The sequence below is a fragment of the Oncorhynchus keta genome, chromosome 1 (assembly GCF_023373465.1).
Source record: "Oncorhynchus keta strain PuntledgeMale-10-30-2019 chromosome 1, Oket_V2, whole genome shotgun sequence".
NCBI classification, from domain to species: Eukaryota; Metazoa; Chordata; class Actinopteri; order Salmoniformes; family Salmonidae; genus Oncorhynchus; species Oncorhynchus keta.
This window is the reverse complement of record NC_068421.1, coordinates 32265849-32283059: the sequence shown is the minus strand read 5'-3', so window position 1 is coordinate 32283059 and position 17211 is coordinate 32265849. Positions and strand designations below refer to the sequence as shown.

Sequence of the window (17211 nt, the reverse complement as noted above, 5' to 3'; positions counted from 1 at the left end):
TACATGAGGTGAGATCTTGCATGGAGCCCCAGGCCAAGGGAGATTGACAGTTCTTTTGTGTTTCTTCCATTTGCGAATACTGTTGTCACCTTTTCACCAAGCTGCTTGGCGATGGACTTGTCGCCCATTCCAGCCTTGTGTAGGTCTACAATCTTGTCCCTGACATCCTTTGAGAGCTCTTTGGTCTTTGGAGAGTTTGGAATCTGATTGATTGCTTCTGTGGACAGGTGTCTTTTATGCACTCCCTTTAAGAGAGTGCTCCTAATCTCAGCTCGTTACCTGTATAAAAGACACCTGGGAGCCAGAAATCTTTCTGATTGAGAGGGGGTCAAATACGTATTTCCCTTATTAAAATGCAAATCAATTTATAAAATTTTTAACATGCGTTTTTCTGTAATTCTGTCTTTCACTGTTCAAATAAACCTACCATTACAATTATAGACGGATCATTTCTTTGTCAGTGGTCAAACGTACAAAACCAGCAGGGGATCAAATACTTTTTTCTCTCACTGTATTTATCAGATGTAATTGCGGGTGTAGCAAAATACTTGTGTTACTACTGCACTGTTGGAGCTAGGATCTAACAATTCACAACAATACACACAAATCTGAAGTAAAAGAATGCAGTTAAGAAATCTATAAATATTACTATGAGCAATGTTGGAGTTGTATTGACTAAAATAGAATATAATACAGTATTGCATTTTTTTTGTCATGACGTTGGCCTGGGGGTTGGTTTATGACAGTCATAAATACCTCTTCCCCCCTTTTTCCTCTCTCTACCCTACTGATGTTACATTTGCAAACCCCTTTGGTTAACAGAGATTCTGGGAACATCAGAATGTGGGGGGAAATGAACTATATTCTGCTAAGCCGACCAATTGAACATATGCGGTGGTACTTAATGAATATGATGTCAGTTTCGGTTGTCATCTGAGACATTCTCATCAATGATAAGATGACAAACTCTGATGTGTAGACTTTCCACTGTAGAGTTATCGGATTCACATGGAATTGTTGTTAAATTTAAATGTTTGAATATGAAATTATTCGTGATGGGATGAAATGTGATTTTAGCTTCTAAAATGTGAGATTTGGGTTTACATAAGGTAGGGCTCTGCTCAATCAGTGGCCCGCCCCTGTGAAGGGACATGGGCTATAAAACTTTTCAAACACGCCCTCCTCTCCCTTCCTATATAAAGCCTTGACGACAATATAACCTCCTGTTCCGGGGATGTGAGGACGACGGTCTGATGTCAGAATGGTTCAGATAATAACTACAGAACGAAGCCAACATCAGCATGAGCTTTGGTTTGCGAATGGTATGAACTTCGAACTCTTATTCACTACAGAAGTGATATCTCCTAGCCGTTAAGTTATCAACAGCAGCTGCAAACGAGTGTTAGGAAGGAACAGACAGAGTATCCCGTCTATCACACAACGACGTTACTACAACGTATCCAATTGACCACCAGAAACATTCTTCAAAGGACTCTGTTTGGCAACACGGCCTTCCATCTACCACCAACCTACTGAAGCGCAGCTCAGAGTAAATATTTATTGCATTTTCCTTTTCCAAATGGGCGGTAATTTAGAATGCATAAGATACTGTATTTATGATAGCACAGCTTCACCCTTTGTTCTTCAGTCTTCCCGCTTTTTCACTCAAAACAGACCCTTTTCTTTTGTGTAACAAGCTGTCATATCTGTTCCGCCCGCTAGGGATGTTTTCCTTTGACATAATTTGTAATCAAGTTATGATTAATTATGTGTATGTGTAATTCTATGTGATTAGTTAGTAAATACATAATTAAACCCAATGTTGTATTGCTGATTCAACTTGCCTAGTTAAATAAAGGTAAAATAAAAAAGCAGTATGTAAACATTATTAAAGTGACCATGGTTCCATTATTAAAGTGACCAGTGATTCCATGTCTATGTATATAGGGCAGCAGCCTCGAAGGTGCAGGGTTGAGTAACCGGATGGTAGCCGGCTAGTAATGGCTATTAAACAGTCTGATGGCCTTGAGATAAAGCTGGATCCGAGAGACTGAAAAACAGCTTCTAATGCATCTGTACTGATCTCTTTCTAGATGGTAGCGGGGTGAACAGGCCATGGCTCGGGGGTTGATGTCCTTGATTATCTTTTTGGCCTTCCTGTGACATCGGGTGCTGTAGGTGTCCTGGAGGGCAGGCAGTGTGCCCTCAGTGATGCATTAGGCAGACTGCACCACCCTCTGGAGAGCCCTGCGTTTGCGGGCAGTGCAGTTGCCGTACCAGGCGATGATACAGCCCGACAGGATGCTCTCAATAGTGCATCTGTAAAGTTTGTGAGGGTCTTAGGGGCCAAGCCAAATTTCTTCAGCCTCCGGAGGTTTTAACCTCTAGCGACAAGCAATCCCGTATCCGTTAGCGTAATCATAGCCTCAAGCGCATTACCATAACGCAACGTTTCCTATTCATGAAAACCGCAAATGAAATGAAATAAATATATTCAAACACAATCTTAGCCTTTTGTTAACAACACTGTCATCTCAGATTTTCTAAATATGCGTTACAGCCAACGCTAGACAAGCATCTGTGTAAGTTTAGCATGGCATAATGCTATGATAGGCTGTGCTGGCAGCAGGCAACATTTTCACAAAAATAAGAAAAGCAACCAAATTAAATAATTTACCTTTGAAGAACTTTAGATGCATTCACTCAGGAGACTCCCAGTTAGATAGCAAATGTTCATTTTTTTCAAAAATAATATTTTTGTAGGCCAAAAACATTACGTTTGTTCATCCTGCTTGGCTGAGAAATCGACAGAAAAATACTTAAACTATAACGCAGTAGCATAACGCAACTTTTTCTATTCATGAAAATCGCAAATGAAATGAAATAAATATATTGAAACACAAGCGTAGCCTTTTGTTAACAACACTGTCATCTCAGATTTTCAAAATATGCTTTTCAACCAAAGCTACACAAGCATTTGTGTAAGAGTATTGATAGCCTAGCATAGCATTAAGCCTAGCATTCAGCAGGCAACATTTTCACAAAAACAAGAAAAGCATTCAAATAAAATAATTTACCTTTGAAGAACTTTGGATGTTTTCAATGAGGAGACTCTCAGTTAGATAGCAAATGTTCATTTTTTCCAAAAAGATTATTTGTGTAGGAGAAATCGCTCCGTTTTGTTCATCACTTTTGGCTAAGAAAAAAAAACTAAAATTCATTCACTACAACGCCAAACTTTTTTCCAAATTAACTCCATAATATCGACAGAAACATGGCAAACGTTGTTTAGAATCATCCTCAAGGTGTTTTTCACATATCTATTTGATGATAAATCATTCGTGGTAGTTGGGTTTCTCCTCCGTAGCAAACGGAAAAGTACTGCAGCTGGAGATACGCAATAATTGCAACGGAGGATACCAAGCGACCACCTGGTAAATGTAGTTTCTTATGGTCAATCTTCCAATGATATGCCGACAAATACGTCACAATGCTGCAGACACCTTGGGGAAAACGTAAGCTGACTACTAGCTCCTCCACAGCCATATAAGGAGTCATTGCCATGAGGTGGTTTCAAAAAATGCGGCACTTCCTGATTTTGATTTTTTTCTGTAACATCAGTTCTGTGGCACTCACAGACAATATCTTTGCAGTTTTGGAAATGTCAGTGTTTTCTATCCAAAGCTGTCAATTATATGCATAGTCGAGCATCTTTTCGTGACAAAATATTTTGTTTAAAACGGGAACGTTTTTCATCCAAAAATGAAAATAGCGCCCCCTATATCCAACTGGTTAATAGTCACAGTGGGAACAACATCCGCTATACACTTCCTGATGGACTCAGTCACCGTGTCAGTGTAAGCATGGATTCCGATTGGTCAGACCAGCGTTGACCTTAACACAGGTACTTCCTGTTTGGGTTTCTGCCTATTGGAAGGGATGTGCAAAATGGAGTCATGATCTTATTTGTCGAAGGGAGAGCAGGTGAGGGCCTTGTAGGCATCCCGGAAGTTGGAGTTGTGTCAGTGTGTTGGCAGCAGCCACTCAATGTTAGTGGTGGCTGTTTAACAGTCTGATGGCCTTGAGATAGAAGCTGTTTTTCAGTCTCTCGGTCCCAGCTTGGATGCACCTGTACTGACCTCGCCTTCTGGATGATAGCGGGGTGAACAGGCAGTGGCTCGGGTGGTTGATGATCTTTATGGCCTTCCTGTAACATCGGGTGGTGTAGGTGTCCTGGATGGCAGGTAGTTTGCCCCCGGTGATGCGTTGTGCAGACCTCACTACCCTCTGGAGAGCCTTACGGTTGTGGGCGGAGCAGTTGCCGTACCAGGCAGTGATACAGCCCGCCAGGATGCTCTCGATTGTGCATCTGTAGAAGTTTGTGAGTGCTTTTGGTGACAAGCCGAATTTCTTCAGCCTCCTTAGGTTGAAGAGGCGCTGCTGCGCCTTCTTCACGATGCTGTCTGTGTGAGTGGACCAATTCAGTTTGTCTGTGATGTGTATGCCGAGGAACTTAACTTGCTACCCTCTCCACTACTGTTCCATCGATGTGGATAGGGGGGTGTTCCCTCTGCTGTTTCCTGAAGTCCACAATCATCTCCTTAGTTTTGTTGACGTTGAGTGTGAGGTTATTTTCCTGACACCACACTCCGAGGGCCCTCACCTCCTCCCTGTAGGCAGTCTAGTCGTTGTTGGTAATCAAGCCTACCACTGTTGTGTCGTCCGCAAACTTGATGATTGAGTTGGAGGCGTGCGTGGCCACGCAGTCGTGGGTGAACAGGGAGTACAGGAGAGGGCTCAGAACGCACCCTTGTGGGGCCCCAGTGTTGAGGATCAGCGGGGTGGAGATGTTGTTGCCTACCCTCACCACCTGGGGGCGGCCCGTCAGGAAGTCCAGTACCCAGTTGCACAGGGCGGGGTCGAGACCCAGGGTCTCGAGCTTGATGACGAGCTTGGAGGGTACTATGGTGTTAAATGCCGAGCTGTAGTCGATGAACAGCATTCTCACGTAGGTATTCCTCTTGTCCAGATGGGTTAGGGCAGTGTGCAGTGTGGTTGAGATTGCATCGTCTGTGGACCTATTTGGGCGGTAAGCAAATTGGAGTGGGTCTAGGGTGTCAGGTAGGGTGGAGGTGATATGGTCCTTGACTAGTCTCTCAAAGCACTTCATGATGACGGAAGTGAGTGCTACGGGGGCGGTAGTTGTTTAGCTCAGTTACCTTAGCTTTCTTGGGAACAGGAACAATGGTGGCCCTCTTGAAGCATGTGGGAACAGCAGACTGGTATAGGGATTGATTGAATATGTCCGTAAACACACCGGCCAGCTGGTCTGCGCATGCTCTGAGGGTGCGGCTGGGGATGCCGTCTGGGCCTGCAGCCTTGCGACGTTTAAATGTCTTACTCACCTCGGCTGCAGTGAAGGAGAGTCCACATGTTTTCGTTGCAGGCCGTGTCAGTGGCACTGTATTGTCCTCAAAGCGGGCAAAAAAGTTATTTAGTCTGCCTGGGAGCAAGACATCCTGGTCCATGACTGGGCTGGATTTCTTCTTGTAGTCCGTGATTGACTATAGACCCTGCCACATGCCTCTTGTCTGAGCCGTTGAATTGAGATTCTACTTTGTCTCTGTACTGACGCTTAGCTTGTTTGAAAGCCTTGCGGAGGGAATAGCTGCACTGTTTGTATTCGGTCATGTTACCAGTCACCTTGCCCTGATTAAAAGCAGTGGTTCGCGCTTTCAGTTTCACGCGAATGCTGCCATCAATTCACGGTTTCTGGTTAGGGAATGTTTTAATCGTTGCTATGGGAACGACAGCTTCAACGCACGTTCTAATGAACTCGCACACCGAATCAGCGTATTCGTCAATATTGTTATCTGACGCAATACGAAACATATCCCAGTCCACGTGATGGAAGCAGTCTTGGAGTGTGGAGTCAGCTTGGTCGGACCAGCGTTGGACAGACCTCAGCGTGGGAGCCTCTTGTTTTAGTTTCTGTCTGTAGGCAGGGATCAACAAAATGGAGTCGTGGTCAGCTTTTCCGAAAAGAGGGCGGGGCAGGGCCTTATATGCGTCGCGGAAGTTAGAGTAACAACGATCCAAGGTTTTTCCACCCCTGGTTGCGCAATCGATATGCTGATAAAATTTAGGGAGTCTTGTTTTCAGATTAGCCTTGTTAAAATCCCCAGCTACAATGAATGCAGCCTCCGGATAAATGGATTCCAGTTTGCAAAGAGTCAAATAAAGTTTGTTCAGAGCCATCGATGTGTCTGCTTGGGGGGGGGGGATATATACGGCTGTGATTATAATCGAAGATAATTATCTTGGGAGGTAATATGGTCGGCATTTGATTGTGAGGTATTCTAGGCCGGGTGAAAAAAAGGACTTGAGTTTCTGTATGTTATCACAATCACACTATGAGTAGTTAATCATGAAACATACAACCCCGTCTTTCTTATTCCCGGAGAGTTCTTTATTCCTGTCTGCGCGATGTACTGAGAACTCAGCTGGCTGTGTGGACGCGGACAGTATATCCGGAGAGAGCCATGATTCCGTGAAACAGAGTATGTTACAGTCCCTGATGTCTCTCTGGAAGGAGATCCTCGCCCTGAGCTCATCTACTTTAATGTTCAGAGACTGAACATTAGCGAGTAATATATTCGGAAGTGGTGGATGGTGTGCACGCTTCCAGAGGCTGACTAGAAGTCCTCTCTGAATACCTCTTCTCCACCGGTGGCGTCTTGGAGCAGCCTCTGGGATAAGTTCAATTGCCCTGGGGTGTACGAACAAAGGATCCAATTGGGGAAAGTTGTATTCCTGTTTGTAATGCTGGTGAGTTACCGTCGCTCTGATATACAAAAGTTATTTCCGGCTGTATATAATAACACACAAAACTTTCTGGGCTAATAATGTAAGAAATAACACACAAAAAAACAAAATACTGCAAAGTTGCTGAGGAGCTAGAAGCAGAGCTGCCATGTCTGTTGGTGCCATCTTGCCAGTAATATCCTGGCTCTGTTGAGCTCATCCACGTTATCTATGAACACATGTGAGCAAGAACTGTAGGAGCCCAAGAACACTTACAGGGCCCATTTCCTTTCTCGATGCAGGCGTATCAAAGCTCACTTTCACCTTCATTTCTTCAAAGAATGAAATGGTAATTTTGGTCCAAAACCCCAACTCGTACGTTTTTGCCTCCGTCTGTGCACCGTTGAAACGCTTTACTGTTGTCTTTTCTCTTCCTCACTTGAATCTCTTTCTCTCTCTCGCTCTCTCTTGCTCTTTTATCTTCTCTCTCTTCTCACTCTTGCTCTTCTCTCTCTTTCTCTCTGTCTCTGTTCAGAGGAAGCGTGGAAAGTATCTATCTGCTTCTTCATGTATTTGTTTTTTTGTTGATATTATTTATTTATTTTTTTGTTGGTCTAGCTCAGCCATGGGGTCTGCTTGGCTGCTATCATCTATTTACTGGGGACCTCCTGCTGGGAGCTAGCGCAGGGAGTGTGTGTGTGTGTGTAACACTTCATTGTGGCTGTGTAGCTAGCTGAGCAGCAGGAGGCCTGCCATCGTCACCAGCCCTGTGACAGCAGGTCTGATCAAACAACACTGGAACAAACTATTACCAGACAGCTGGGCAGGCTAGACTCAGTAGGCTGGGCAGTAACAACAATGGCAATCTACCAATACTTCTACACTACCTGCATAGACAACCTTGTTTTAAGTTGATTCTGCTTTACCCACAAGATAGCTTAATTGTGTCAAGGTTATCTATCTTGAAAGGAAGCAAAACTATCTCCCAATGTGGCATGGTAGGTAATTGACCTTGGTAAGATTGACATATATTACAGTGTCCTCTGTGTTCAGTCAGAGCACTAGGGGCCAGATTGAGTGACAGCAGAGGGAATAGGCTCTGCTGTCAAGACATACTGATTACCATTCAGTGATTACCATACTCCCTCCTCCCGGTCCACTTCAGGGCCATCTGCTAGCTGACACATCACAACTTCATCTAACACTGACTGCTTCTCTGACCCCATCTCTGACTGTGCTCTGTTGTTGACTGGTTATTATATCTAGATGCTACCTTTTGACCTTATATTGTTCAATCCCATATTATAATAACTTTTTTATGTTTATTGCTTCTAGGTCCTAATAATTTCCTCTTCCTCCTCCTCCCCTCTCTCATCTCCTCCCTCCTCGCCCAGGCATCGGCACCAGAGATGGTACGGCGGAGAAGGATAAGGACTTTCGTGGTAAAGCCCAGAAGCAGGTCCAGTTTAACCCAGGTCAGAGCACGGCTACATGGAGGGTGAGGATCTTGCAGGATGGAGTGTACGAGCAGTCTGAGGCCTTCCAGATTGTTCTGTCAGAACCTGTCATGGCTGCCCTGGAGTTCCCTGACACAGGCACTGTGGAGATCCTCGACCCAGCTGATGGTATGTACTACAGGTCCATGATCCAGAGTAGCTTGTTTTAACCTCATAGTCCGCCCCATCCCGCATGCGGTCGCGTTACTACAGCCTCAAGCTAATTACCATAACGCAACGTTAGCGATTTCTAATCGCAAATGAAATTAAATAAATATGCCTGCTCTCAAGCTTATCCTTTTCTTAACAGTCCTGTCGTCTCAGATTTTCAAAATATGCTTTAGAACCAGAGAAAATCAATAATTTGTGTAAGAGTGGTGATAGCTAGCTTAGCATTTAGCGTTAGCATTTAGCACGCAACATATTCACAAAAACCAGCAAAGGGATCAAATAAAATAATTTACCTTTGAAGAACTTCAGATGTTTCAATGAGGAGACTCTCAGTTACATAGCAGATGTCCAGTTCTTCCTGAAAGATTATTGTGTAGGACACATCGTTCCGTTTTGTTACTATGCATTTGGCTACCGAAACTAACCGAAAATTCAGTCACCTACACGTCAAACTTTTTTCCGAATTAACTCCATAATATCGACTGAAACATGGAAAACGTTGTTTGAATCAATCCTCAAGGTGTTTTGTCATATATCTCTTCATTGAAATGGCAGTCCTAGAAGCCTTCTTTGTTCTCTGATTCGGATGGAAAAATACTGGTAGCTGACTTTTGCGCACCAATTTCCACGCAGACACCGTGCGGGACACTTGGCAATTGTAGTCTCTTATGGTCAATCTTCCAATGATATGCCTACAAATACGTCACAATGCTGCAGACACCTTGGGGAAAAGCTAGAAAGTGTCCGTTCATTCCTGTCGCATTCACAGCCATATAAGGCGATCATGGAAAACGTACCTTATGGAAAACGTAAATCCTGTTCATTTCCTGGTCGCTCAAACATCTTGGTTTTGCCTGAAGATTTTGTTATAAGGCACTCACAGTGAAAATCTTTGCAGTTCTGGAAACGTAAGAGTGTCTTCTTTCCAAAACTATCAATTCCAAGCATAGTCAAGCATCTTTTCGTGACAAAATATTGCGCTTAAAACGGGCACGTCTTTTTATCCAAAAATGAAATAATGCCCCTAGTGGACTAACAGGTTAACAGTCTAAACAGTGTAGTGTTCAAATGACTAATGCTTTATAAGTCATTACTACAGGTAGGTTATTCATCAGTCTTAGCAGAGATGATTGGTCTGAGGTTATCTCTATGGGAGAGGCAGGGTTTTATATTAGGTAAGTGAGAACATCCAGGTCAGTGGATAACAAGACATGGACCTTTCTCAGCCTCATTAGTGTGTCTCATGTTAGTGAAGCTGCTCTCTGCCTCTTATCAATCCCTGGCTTGGCCCCAGAGCATAACCACAGCATGAAATCATGATGAGAGTCAAGTTTTAGAGCTGGGTTTAGCCTACCTGCCCGAGTAAAGGGAGACAGGATACTATCATATTGGTCACATCATGGAAACCAACATGGGTGTTATACTTGGATTAAGGTTGCAAAATTCCCACATTTCCTGCTTATTCCCTCAATCACTCCTGATTCCAGGAATCTTCCAACCGGGATTTCTGGAAAACCTGGTAATTTTGGGACGGTTTCTGGAGTTTTCCAACCCCAGGTTAGATATAGTGATCAGCAACACTGCAACAATAATATATATGGGAAGTTATTTTCTCCAGAAAGGTAAATGAACAAATACGGTTAAATTGGGTATGGAGAATCCCAGGGTTAGGGTCAGGTCCAGGGTATGGATGGAGAACACTAGACTGGAGCCTTCCCAGGGCTCTCATGTTGTTTACACAAGGCCTGTGTCCCAATTGACACCATATTCCCTATTGGTACTGATCGAAAGTAGGGCACTACATAGGGAATAGGATGCTATTAGTGACGTAGCTAAAGTATCTAAATACAGTTCAGACAAACAAGGTTTTTAAAAACAGCAGCTCAGCCATTCATTCCCCTGTGATACTGTAGTTGGAAGGCTGAGGGAGGGAAGCTCTTGCAAAATTTACATATAAATTATGCCTCTCCTCTCCTTCCCCCTCTGGGGTCCCTCTGTGTGAGAGGAGGAATATTCTGTCAACAACTTACATTGGTTAAAATATATGGAGGATGGTACTGTTTGTCTCACAAAACACTCTAGTCCCATGAGGGAAATGATAACTTGCAGCTATCAATATTAGGCTTTTAACATTACACACTAAAATATCATTCTGCTTCCTGACCATACTATTTTAGATTTCCATGATTTCCCAGCTTCTCAGAGTATGCCTGTTTCTCAAATGGCACCCTATTCCGTTTTTAGTGCACTACTTTTGACCAGAGCCCTATGGGAATAGGGTGTCATTTGGGACTTGTCTTACAACTGACCCAGTTTCTAGCAGCTCCTTTAAATGTGAATCTCTTCAACTCAGAAGAGTTCAAGTTTAGTCAGAGAGAGAGAGAGGGGAGAAACTATCCACATTAACGCCTGTCAGCTTGGAGCTTAAAGTATGTTCTGCCTTGGCAGGAGCTAGTATTAAGGGCTATAAGCTTGAAGGTTCTGCCAGCCTGAGCAGGAGATGGAACATCTACTTGTCTACAAAAGGGCTGGGCAGGGAGCCATTGGTCCAGTGTCCTGGTCAGTCAGTAATTGGTCAGGTATGACTGTTGGGATTTTGAGAGTTCTGGCCCTGCTGGCACCTTATTAGCACAGACGTCCAGATTCACAATTAGAGTAAATAATAGGTTTTATGAAGAATAAACGTAACAGTGATAGAGATAATATTATAAAAATGTCTATGTGAGGTAGGTACTTCTTAGTGTAGGCCTCTGGAATATATCTCAGGTCTAGTAACTTAGACACAGTCATGCTATGCAGAATAAAAGAGGAGAGGAGAGATAAGGAGAGGAGAGGACAGAACAGGGGGAGTGACTTTATAACAGACTGTAAAAAAGACCAATGGTTTGAACAGGTCTCTGCTTGCTAACAGAAGCAAAGACACAGGCCCACTTTTACTGTTCTTCTTCGCATGCAAAGTCTACAGTACGGAAGCTGGACTTTTCCTATTAACAATTCACTAAATGTATATGTATTTCCCTGATTGGTCCCTGTGCGTCAACTGTCAGAGAGGCTTCTGGGTAGTCTGTGCCAACCACTGATGTTAGACATCATATCCTCTGGATGGATCATAAATGATGCCCTATTCCCAATATAGTGCCCTACTTTTGACCAGGACCTGCATAGGGCTCAGGTCAAAGGGAGTGTACTATAAAAGGAATAGGGTGCCATTTGCGACGCAGACTATGTGTTCTGATAGTCTGCCTCTGTTCACTGGGTCAACACATCCTTTATAGAACTCTGTTAAGCCCTCAGAGAGGAGCCTTGACCAGAGCACCAGCAGCAACATACTGTAACTCAGACAGAAATATTTAACGCATTGTTGTACCCTCTTCTCATCAGCGTAGCTTGTGTATTAAGTACGTACGCAGTGAGTAGGATGTGAGGGTTTATCTCTCTTTGTCACCCCCTCTGACTCTCTCGCTCTGTCTCACCCCCACTGCCTCTCTCGCTCTGTCTCACCCCCCTGCCTCTCTCGCTCTGTCTCACCCCCCTTTCTTTCCCTGTCCCCCAGAGTCGACAGTGTTCATCCCGTCTGCAGTCTACCCTGTAGAGGAGGACATTGGGGAGCTGCTGATCCCAGTACGCAGGAGTGGTGACATCACACAGGAACTCATGGTCATCTGCTACACACAGCAAGGTACGGTCCGCACACACACACACACACACACACACACACACACACACACACACACACACACACACACACACACACACACACACACACACACACACACACACACACACACACACACACACACCTCCTTCTCTTCTCACCCATCTCTCCTTTCCTCTCTCCTACAGCCACAGCTACAGGGACCATCCCCACTACAGTCCTGTCCTACTCTGACTACATATCCAGACCTGAGGAACACAACAGTGTCCTGCGCTTTGATAAGGGCGAGATGGAGAAGTCCTGTCGTGTGGTGATCATAGATGACTCTCTGTATGAAGAGGAGGAGAGCTTCAACGTTACCCTCAGTATGCCCATGGGAGGCTGTCTGGGACAGGAGTACCACACTGCCAGGGTCACCATCATACCTGACCTGGATGATGGTAAGATGACCCTTCACTTTTCAATTTTGACCTTTCAAATGCTCGCCTAGAGGACAGTATAACAGTTATCAGCTGAGGAAAGTGTTAATATCACTCTTGACTAGGGATGCGTCCCAAATGGAACCCTATTCCCTACGTAGGGCACTACTTTCGACCAGGTTAGTTCACTCTATAGGGAATAGGGTGCCATTTTGGACATTATTTTTTACAATGGAAATGTGTTTTTTCACAACGTGAGGGTGAGAAAAAAGATTGCTCCTGTCCTGTCACCTCTGGAAGATAATGTTAAGACAACAATGTTAGCAGACTTGTAAACGTTGCTTATAAGCAAAGGAGACAGTTGAGATGGTGTGTAAAAAGGTACATTTACACATGAATATTATTCATGAAACGTCTAGAACAGATAGATCAAGGGACCTTCAAAAGGTACACAAACACACACACACACCTATACACGAGGAGTGGAAGAGAAGAACCCTCCTCAGGCAAAGTGAATTCATGACTTTACCAATAGAAACAGGCTCCCATCTATTGGATGTGGTTTTGTTTATGTATTGGTTAGATGAGGAGCAAACTGTAAACTTTGAATGAACATATGAAAGAAAAAATAATTGGTATGATAAATGACATATTGTTGCTATGCTCACTGATACAGGGAAGCATGAGGTACACAGATGATGTAGTACCAACTGAATGAAACCAATAGAGAAATAGTGGCTTGTTTGTGTATGTACATGTGTGCAATGTGCTTTGGTCGAAAGTAGATCACTATGTAAGGAGTAGGGTGACATTTACCCTGTGTGTCTCCTCTTGCTGAATGGAAGCCCTTATTGCAAGTCTCCCATCCACATCTGATAGTCTCCTGTACCTCCTATCTGTTCAACAGCACCTCTTGACCATTGCTTTCTTGCATATCTGCCTGACTAGTTCCCTATCTATGGACCGTGTGTGTGTGTGTGTGTGTGTGTGTGTGTGTGTGTGTGTGTGTGTGTGTGTGTGTGTGTGTGTGTGTGTGTGTGTGTGTGTGTGTGTGTGTGTGTGTGTGTGTGTGTGTGTGTGTGTGTGTGTGTGTGTGTGTGTGTGTGTGTGTGTGTGTCCTTGACATCTAAAGGAAGCAACGCTGTGAAGGGTGACAGGCAGGGAACAGTCGATTTGAAAACCCCTTGGTATAATCGCTGAATCTTCCGTTTCAAACTTTTATCCAAACTTTCTGTCTGCACACACACGCACCATCAAAACGTCAGTTTGAAACAGAGCTAATTGGGTCGAAGCAACTCTCCACAGCATTCCAGAACCTCGCTGCTGGAGTTTGAGTCAGAACAGTATTGGAGGAGGCCTGTAGACGGAAAGAAAACCTTGTCTATGCACATCATTAAGATACATTAAACATGGTTAGATCTACACCAGTTGGGCATCTCAAATGACACCCCTTTCCCGAAAGTGTGCACTACTTTTGTACATGTCCCAAATGGCACCCTATTCCCTATATAGTACACTTAATTTGCTCAGAACCCTATGGGCCCTGGTCAAAAGTAGTGCACCATGTAGGGAATAGGGTGGCATTTTAGACACAGCCTTGGTTTGACCTACTATCTCAGACTGAGTGAGGATTCACCAGATGTTCTCTCACAGGGTGGACCATCTAGACAGGACGACTCCCCTCTTACCAAACATATCTCTCTAACAGTCCCTCTCATAAATCTGCCTTGGACAGGAAAGTAAATGATAGTTGAGCTCCACTCCCTAGTCAAGACAAGAACCATGACGTTCTGGAGGATATCAATCAAATGCAGTACATAGACTGTATGACATATTTGTCTGTTTGCGAGCATGGTTTTGTGTTCTCTTATTTTAAACAACCTGTTTTTTTAGAATAGAAACACAACACATAGATCTCCAATTCAAGTATCCCGAATACTTTGGGGCATGTATTTATGTATTCCCTGTTTAATGTCCAAATAGTTTCTCAGCCACTGAGTCTCAGACCGTAGTGACGTTCTTGGTCACATATTCCCTGTGTGTTGACTGAAACTGGCAGGAAATGATGTCACATATTTCAACCTGTGGGATAGAGAGCTTAGTGAATGATAAGTGTTCCGACTGCATTACTCAGATTGGGTTGCAGGTTCTCTTGTAGCCTCCTTGGGAACAGAGGTAGGCACACTACTTCAAGTGTGTGTGTGTGTGTGTGTGCGTGTGTGTGTGCGTGTGTGTGTGTGCGTGTGCGTGTGCGTGTGCGTGTGTGTGCGCGAGACCTGGCTGCCACATGAGGAAGGGGTTACATGCTTGAGATGGCTCTCTGCTGTACAGTAGCTCCTTCCCCCTTGGTGTCAGAGTAGCTGTTGGGATGCTAAACTAAACCTTTAACGGTTTAATAGTCTGTAACCCTGTATAACAGCCCTATAATAGTCTGTAACCCTGTATAACAGCCCTGTATAACAGCCCTATAATAGTCTGTAACCCTGTATAACAGCCCTGTATAACAGCCCTATAATAGTCTGTAACCTTGTATAACAGCCCTGTATAACACACCTATAATAGTCTGTAACCCTGTATAACAGCCCTGTATAACAGCCCTATAATAGTCTGTAACCCTGTATAACAGCCCTGTTTAACAGCCCTATAATAGTCTGTAACCCTGTATAACAGCCCTATAATAGTCTGTTAACCTGTATAACAGCCCTGTATAACAGCCCTATAATAGTCTGTTACCCTGTATAACAGCCCTATAATAGTCTGTTACCCTGTATAACAGCCCTGTATAACAGCCCTATAATAGTCTGTTACCCTGTATAACAGCCCTGTTTAACAGCCCTATAATAGTCTGTTACCCTGTATAACAGCCCTGTTTAACAGCCCTATAATAGTCTGTTACCCTGTATAACAGCCCTATAATAGTCTGTTACCCTGTATAACAGCCCTGTTTAACACACCTATAATCGTCTGTAACCCTGTATAACAGCCCTGTTTAACACCCCTATAATAGTCTGTAACCCTGTATAACAGCCCTGTATAACAGCCCTATAATAGTATGTTACCCTGTATAACAGCCCTGTTTAACACCCCTATAATAGTCTAACCCTGTATAACAGCCCTATAATAGTCTGTTACCCTGTATAACAGCCCTGTTTAACACCCCTATAATAGTCTGTAACCCTGTATAACAGCCCTGTTTAACAGCCCTATAATAGTCTGTTACCCTGTATAACAGCCCTGTTTAACAGCCCTATAATAGTCTGTTACCCTGTATAACAGCCCTGTTTAACAGCCCTATAATAGTCTGTTACCCTGTATAACAGCCCTGTTTAACAGCCCTATAATAGTCTGTTACCCTGTATAACAGCCCTGTTTAACAGCCCTATAATAGTCTGTTACCCTGTATAACAGCCCTGTTTAACAGCCCTATAATAGTCTGTTACCCTGTATAACAGCCCTATAATAGTCTGTTACCCTGTATAACAGCCCTGTTTAACACCCCTATAATAGTCTGTAACCCTGTATAACAGCCCTGTATAACAGCCCTATAATAGTCTGTTACCCTGTATAACAGCCCTATAATAGTCTGTTACCCTGTATAACAGCCCTGTTTAACACCCCTATAATAGTCTGTAACCCTGTATAACAGCCCTATAATAGTCTGTAGCCCTGTTTAACACCCCTATATAACAGCTTTGTTTAACAGCCCTATTATAGTCTGTACCCTTGTATAACACCCCTTTAATAGTCTGTACCCCTTTATAACAGCAATGGAATGTAGCTCACCTCTAATCCTTTTCAGAATGTCGTAGTTTCACAGTGAAACAGAGTTCTATTCAGCAGGAAGTCTTGATGTAGTGGGGGGAGAGTTTCTAGACAATACACACTCCGTATGAACCTAAGATTCTCACACACACTCTAACACACAATGATCTGTGGTGCGTTCCGAATCACACCTTATTCCCTCCTGTAGGTACGACCTGACAGGTAATCAATCTACAGTACTGCTCTTCTCCTTCAACAGATGGATGGGCCTTTCTATCTCTCCTCCTTAGTTTATCTAACAGAGCTCAGTCCATTCCATTACCACCACCTCCTTTATCTATAGGCTGACATCAGCCCTGTCTCTCCAGAACTATCTCTCCATCCTTCCATCTCATCGTATCCTGGCACCTTAAACCCCCTCAGCACCTGATTCAGGATGCCCTGGGGAGGTGCCTCACTGTTTTACCTCATGCCCTCTTTGTGTTGATCAGGTTACAGCTCCTGACGTCACTAGTGAGGGGGTTAGGCAGCTTGTCAGACAGTATCTTCAGGCTATGGTTTCCTCTCTGACTCTTTGTCTTAATCTGATTCTTGACGCCATGCAGACAGAATCAGGATTCCATTCAAGATAACAATAATAAGTAGGTATTTCCCCCTTTCCTACCTACCCCTTCTGTGTGCGTGTCATTCTATACATGAACCCGTATGAACCACTCCACCCGAACAACTGATATGCAGGAGGGAGAGGATCCTGGTTGTCAGTCAGACGCCTTGTTGAGGCCTCAGGCCACGGCTCTGAGAACACGATGATGTCGAATGTCATGACTGGGGATGTATTAAGGCATGTCAACTGTTGTTTTGGTTGTAAATGAACTAGAACAATGACAGTGTTCTATACCAAGAC

The 17211-nt window shown here is 43.9% G+C and overlaps 1 protein-coding gene across 1 annotated transcript in view; it reads left to right on the top strand.

The window, feature by feature from the left end:
- Positions 1-17211, top strand: part of frem2b (FRAS1 related extracellular matrix 2b) — a 114508-nt gene that overhangs the window by 43325 nt on the left and 53972 nt on the right. The window contains exons 6-8 of the mRNA XM_052521836.1: positions 8199-8429; positions 12025-12150; positions 12315-12566. Coding sequence (XP_052377796.1) covers positions 8199-8429; positions 12025-12150; positions 12315-12566 — 609 coding nt within the window. The remainder of the gene's footprint in view (positions 1-8198; positions 8430-12024; positions 12151-12314; positions 12567-17211) is intronic.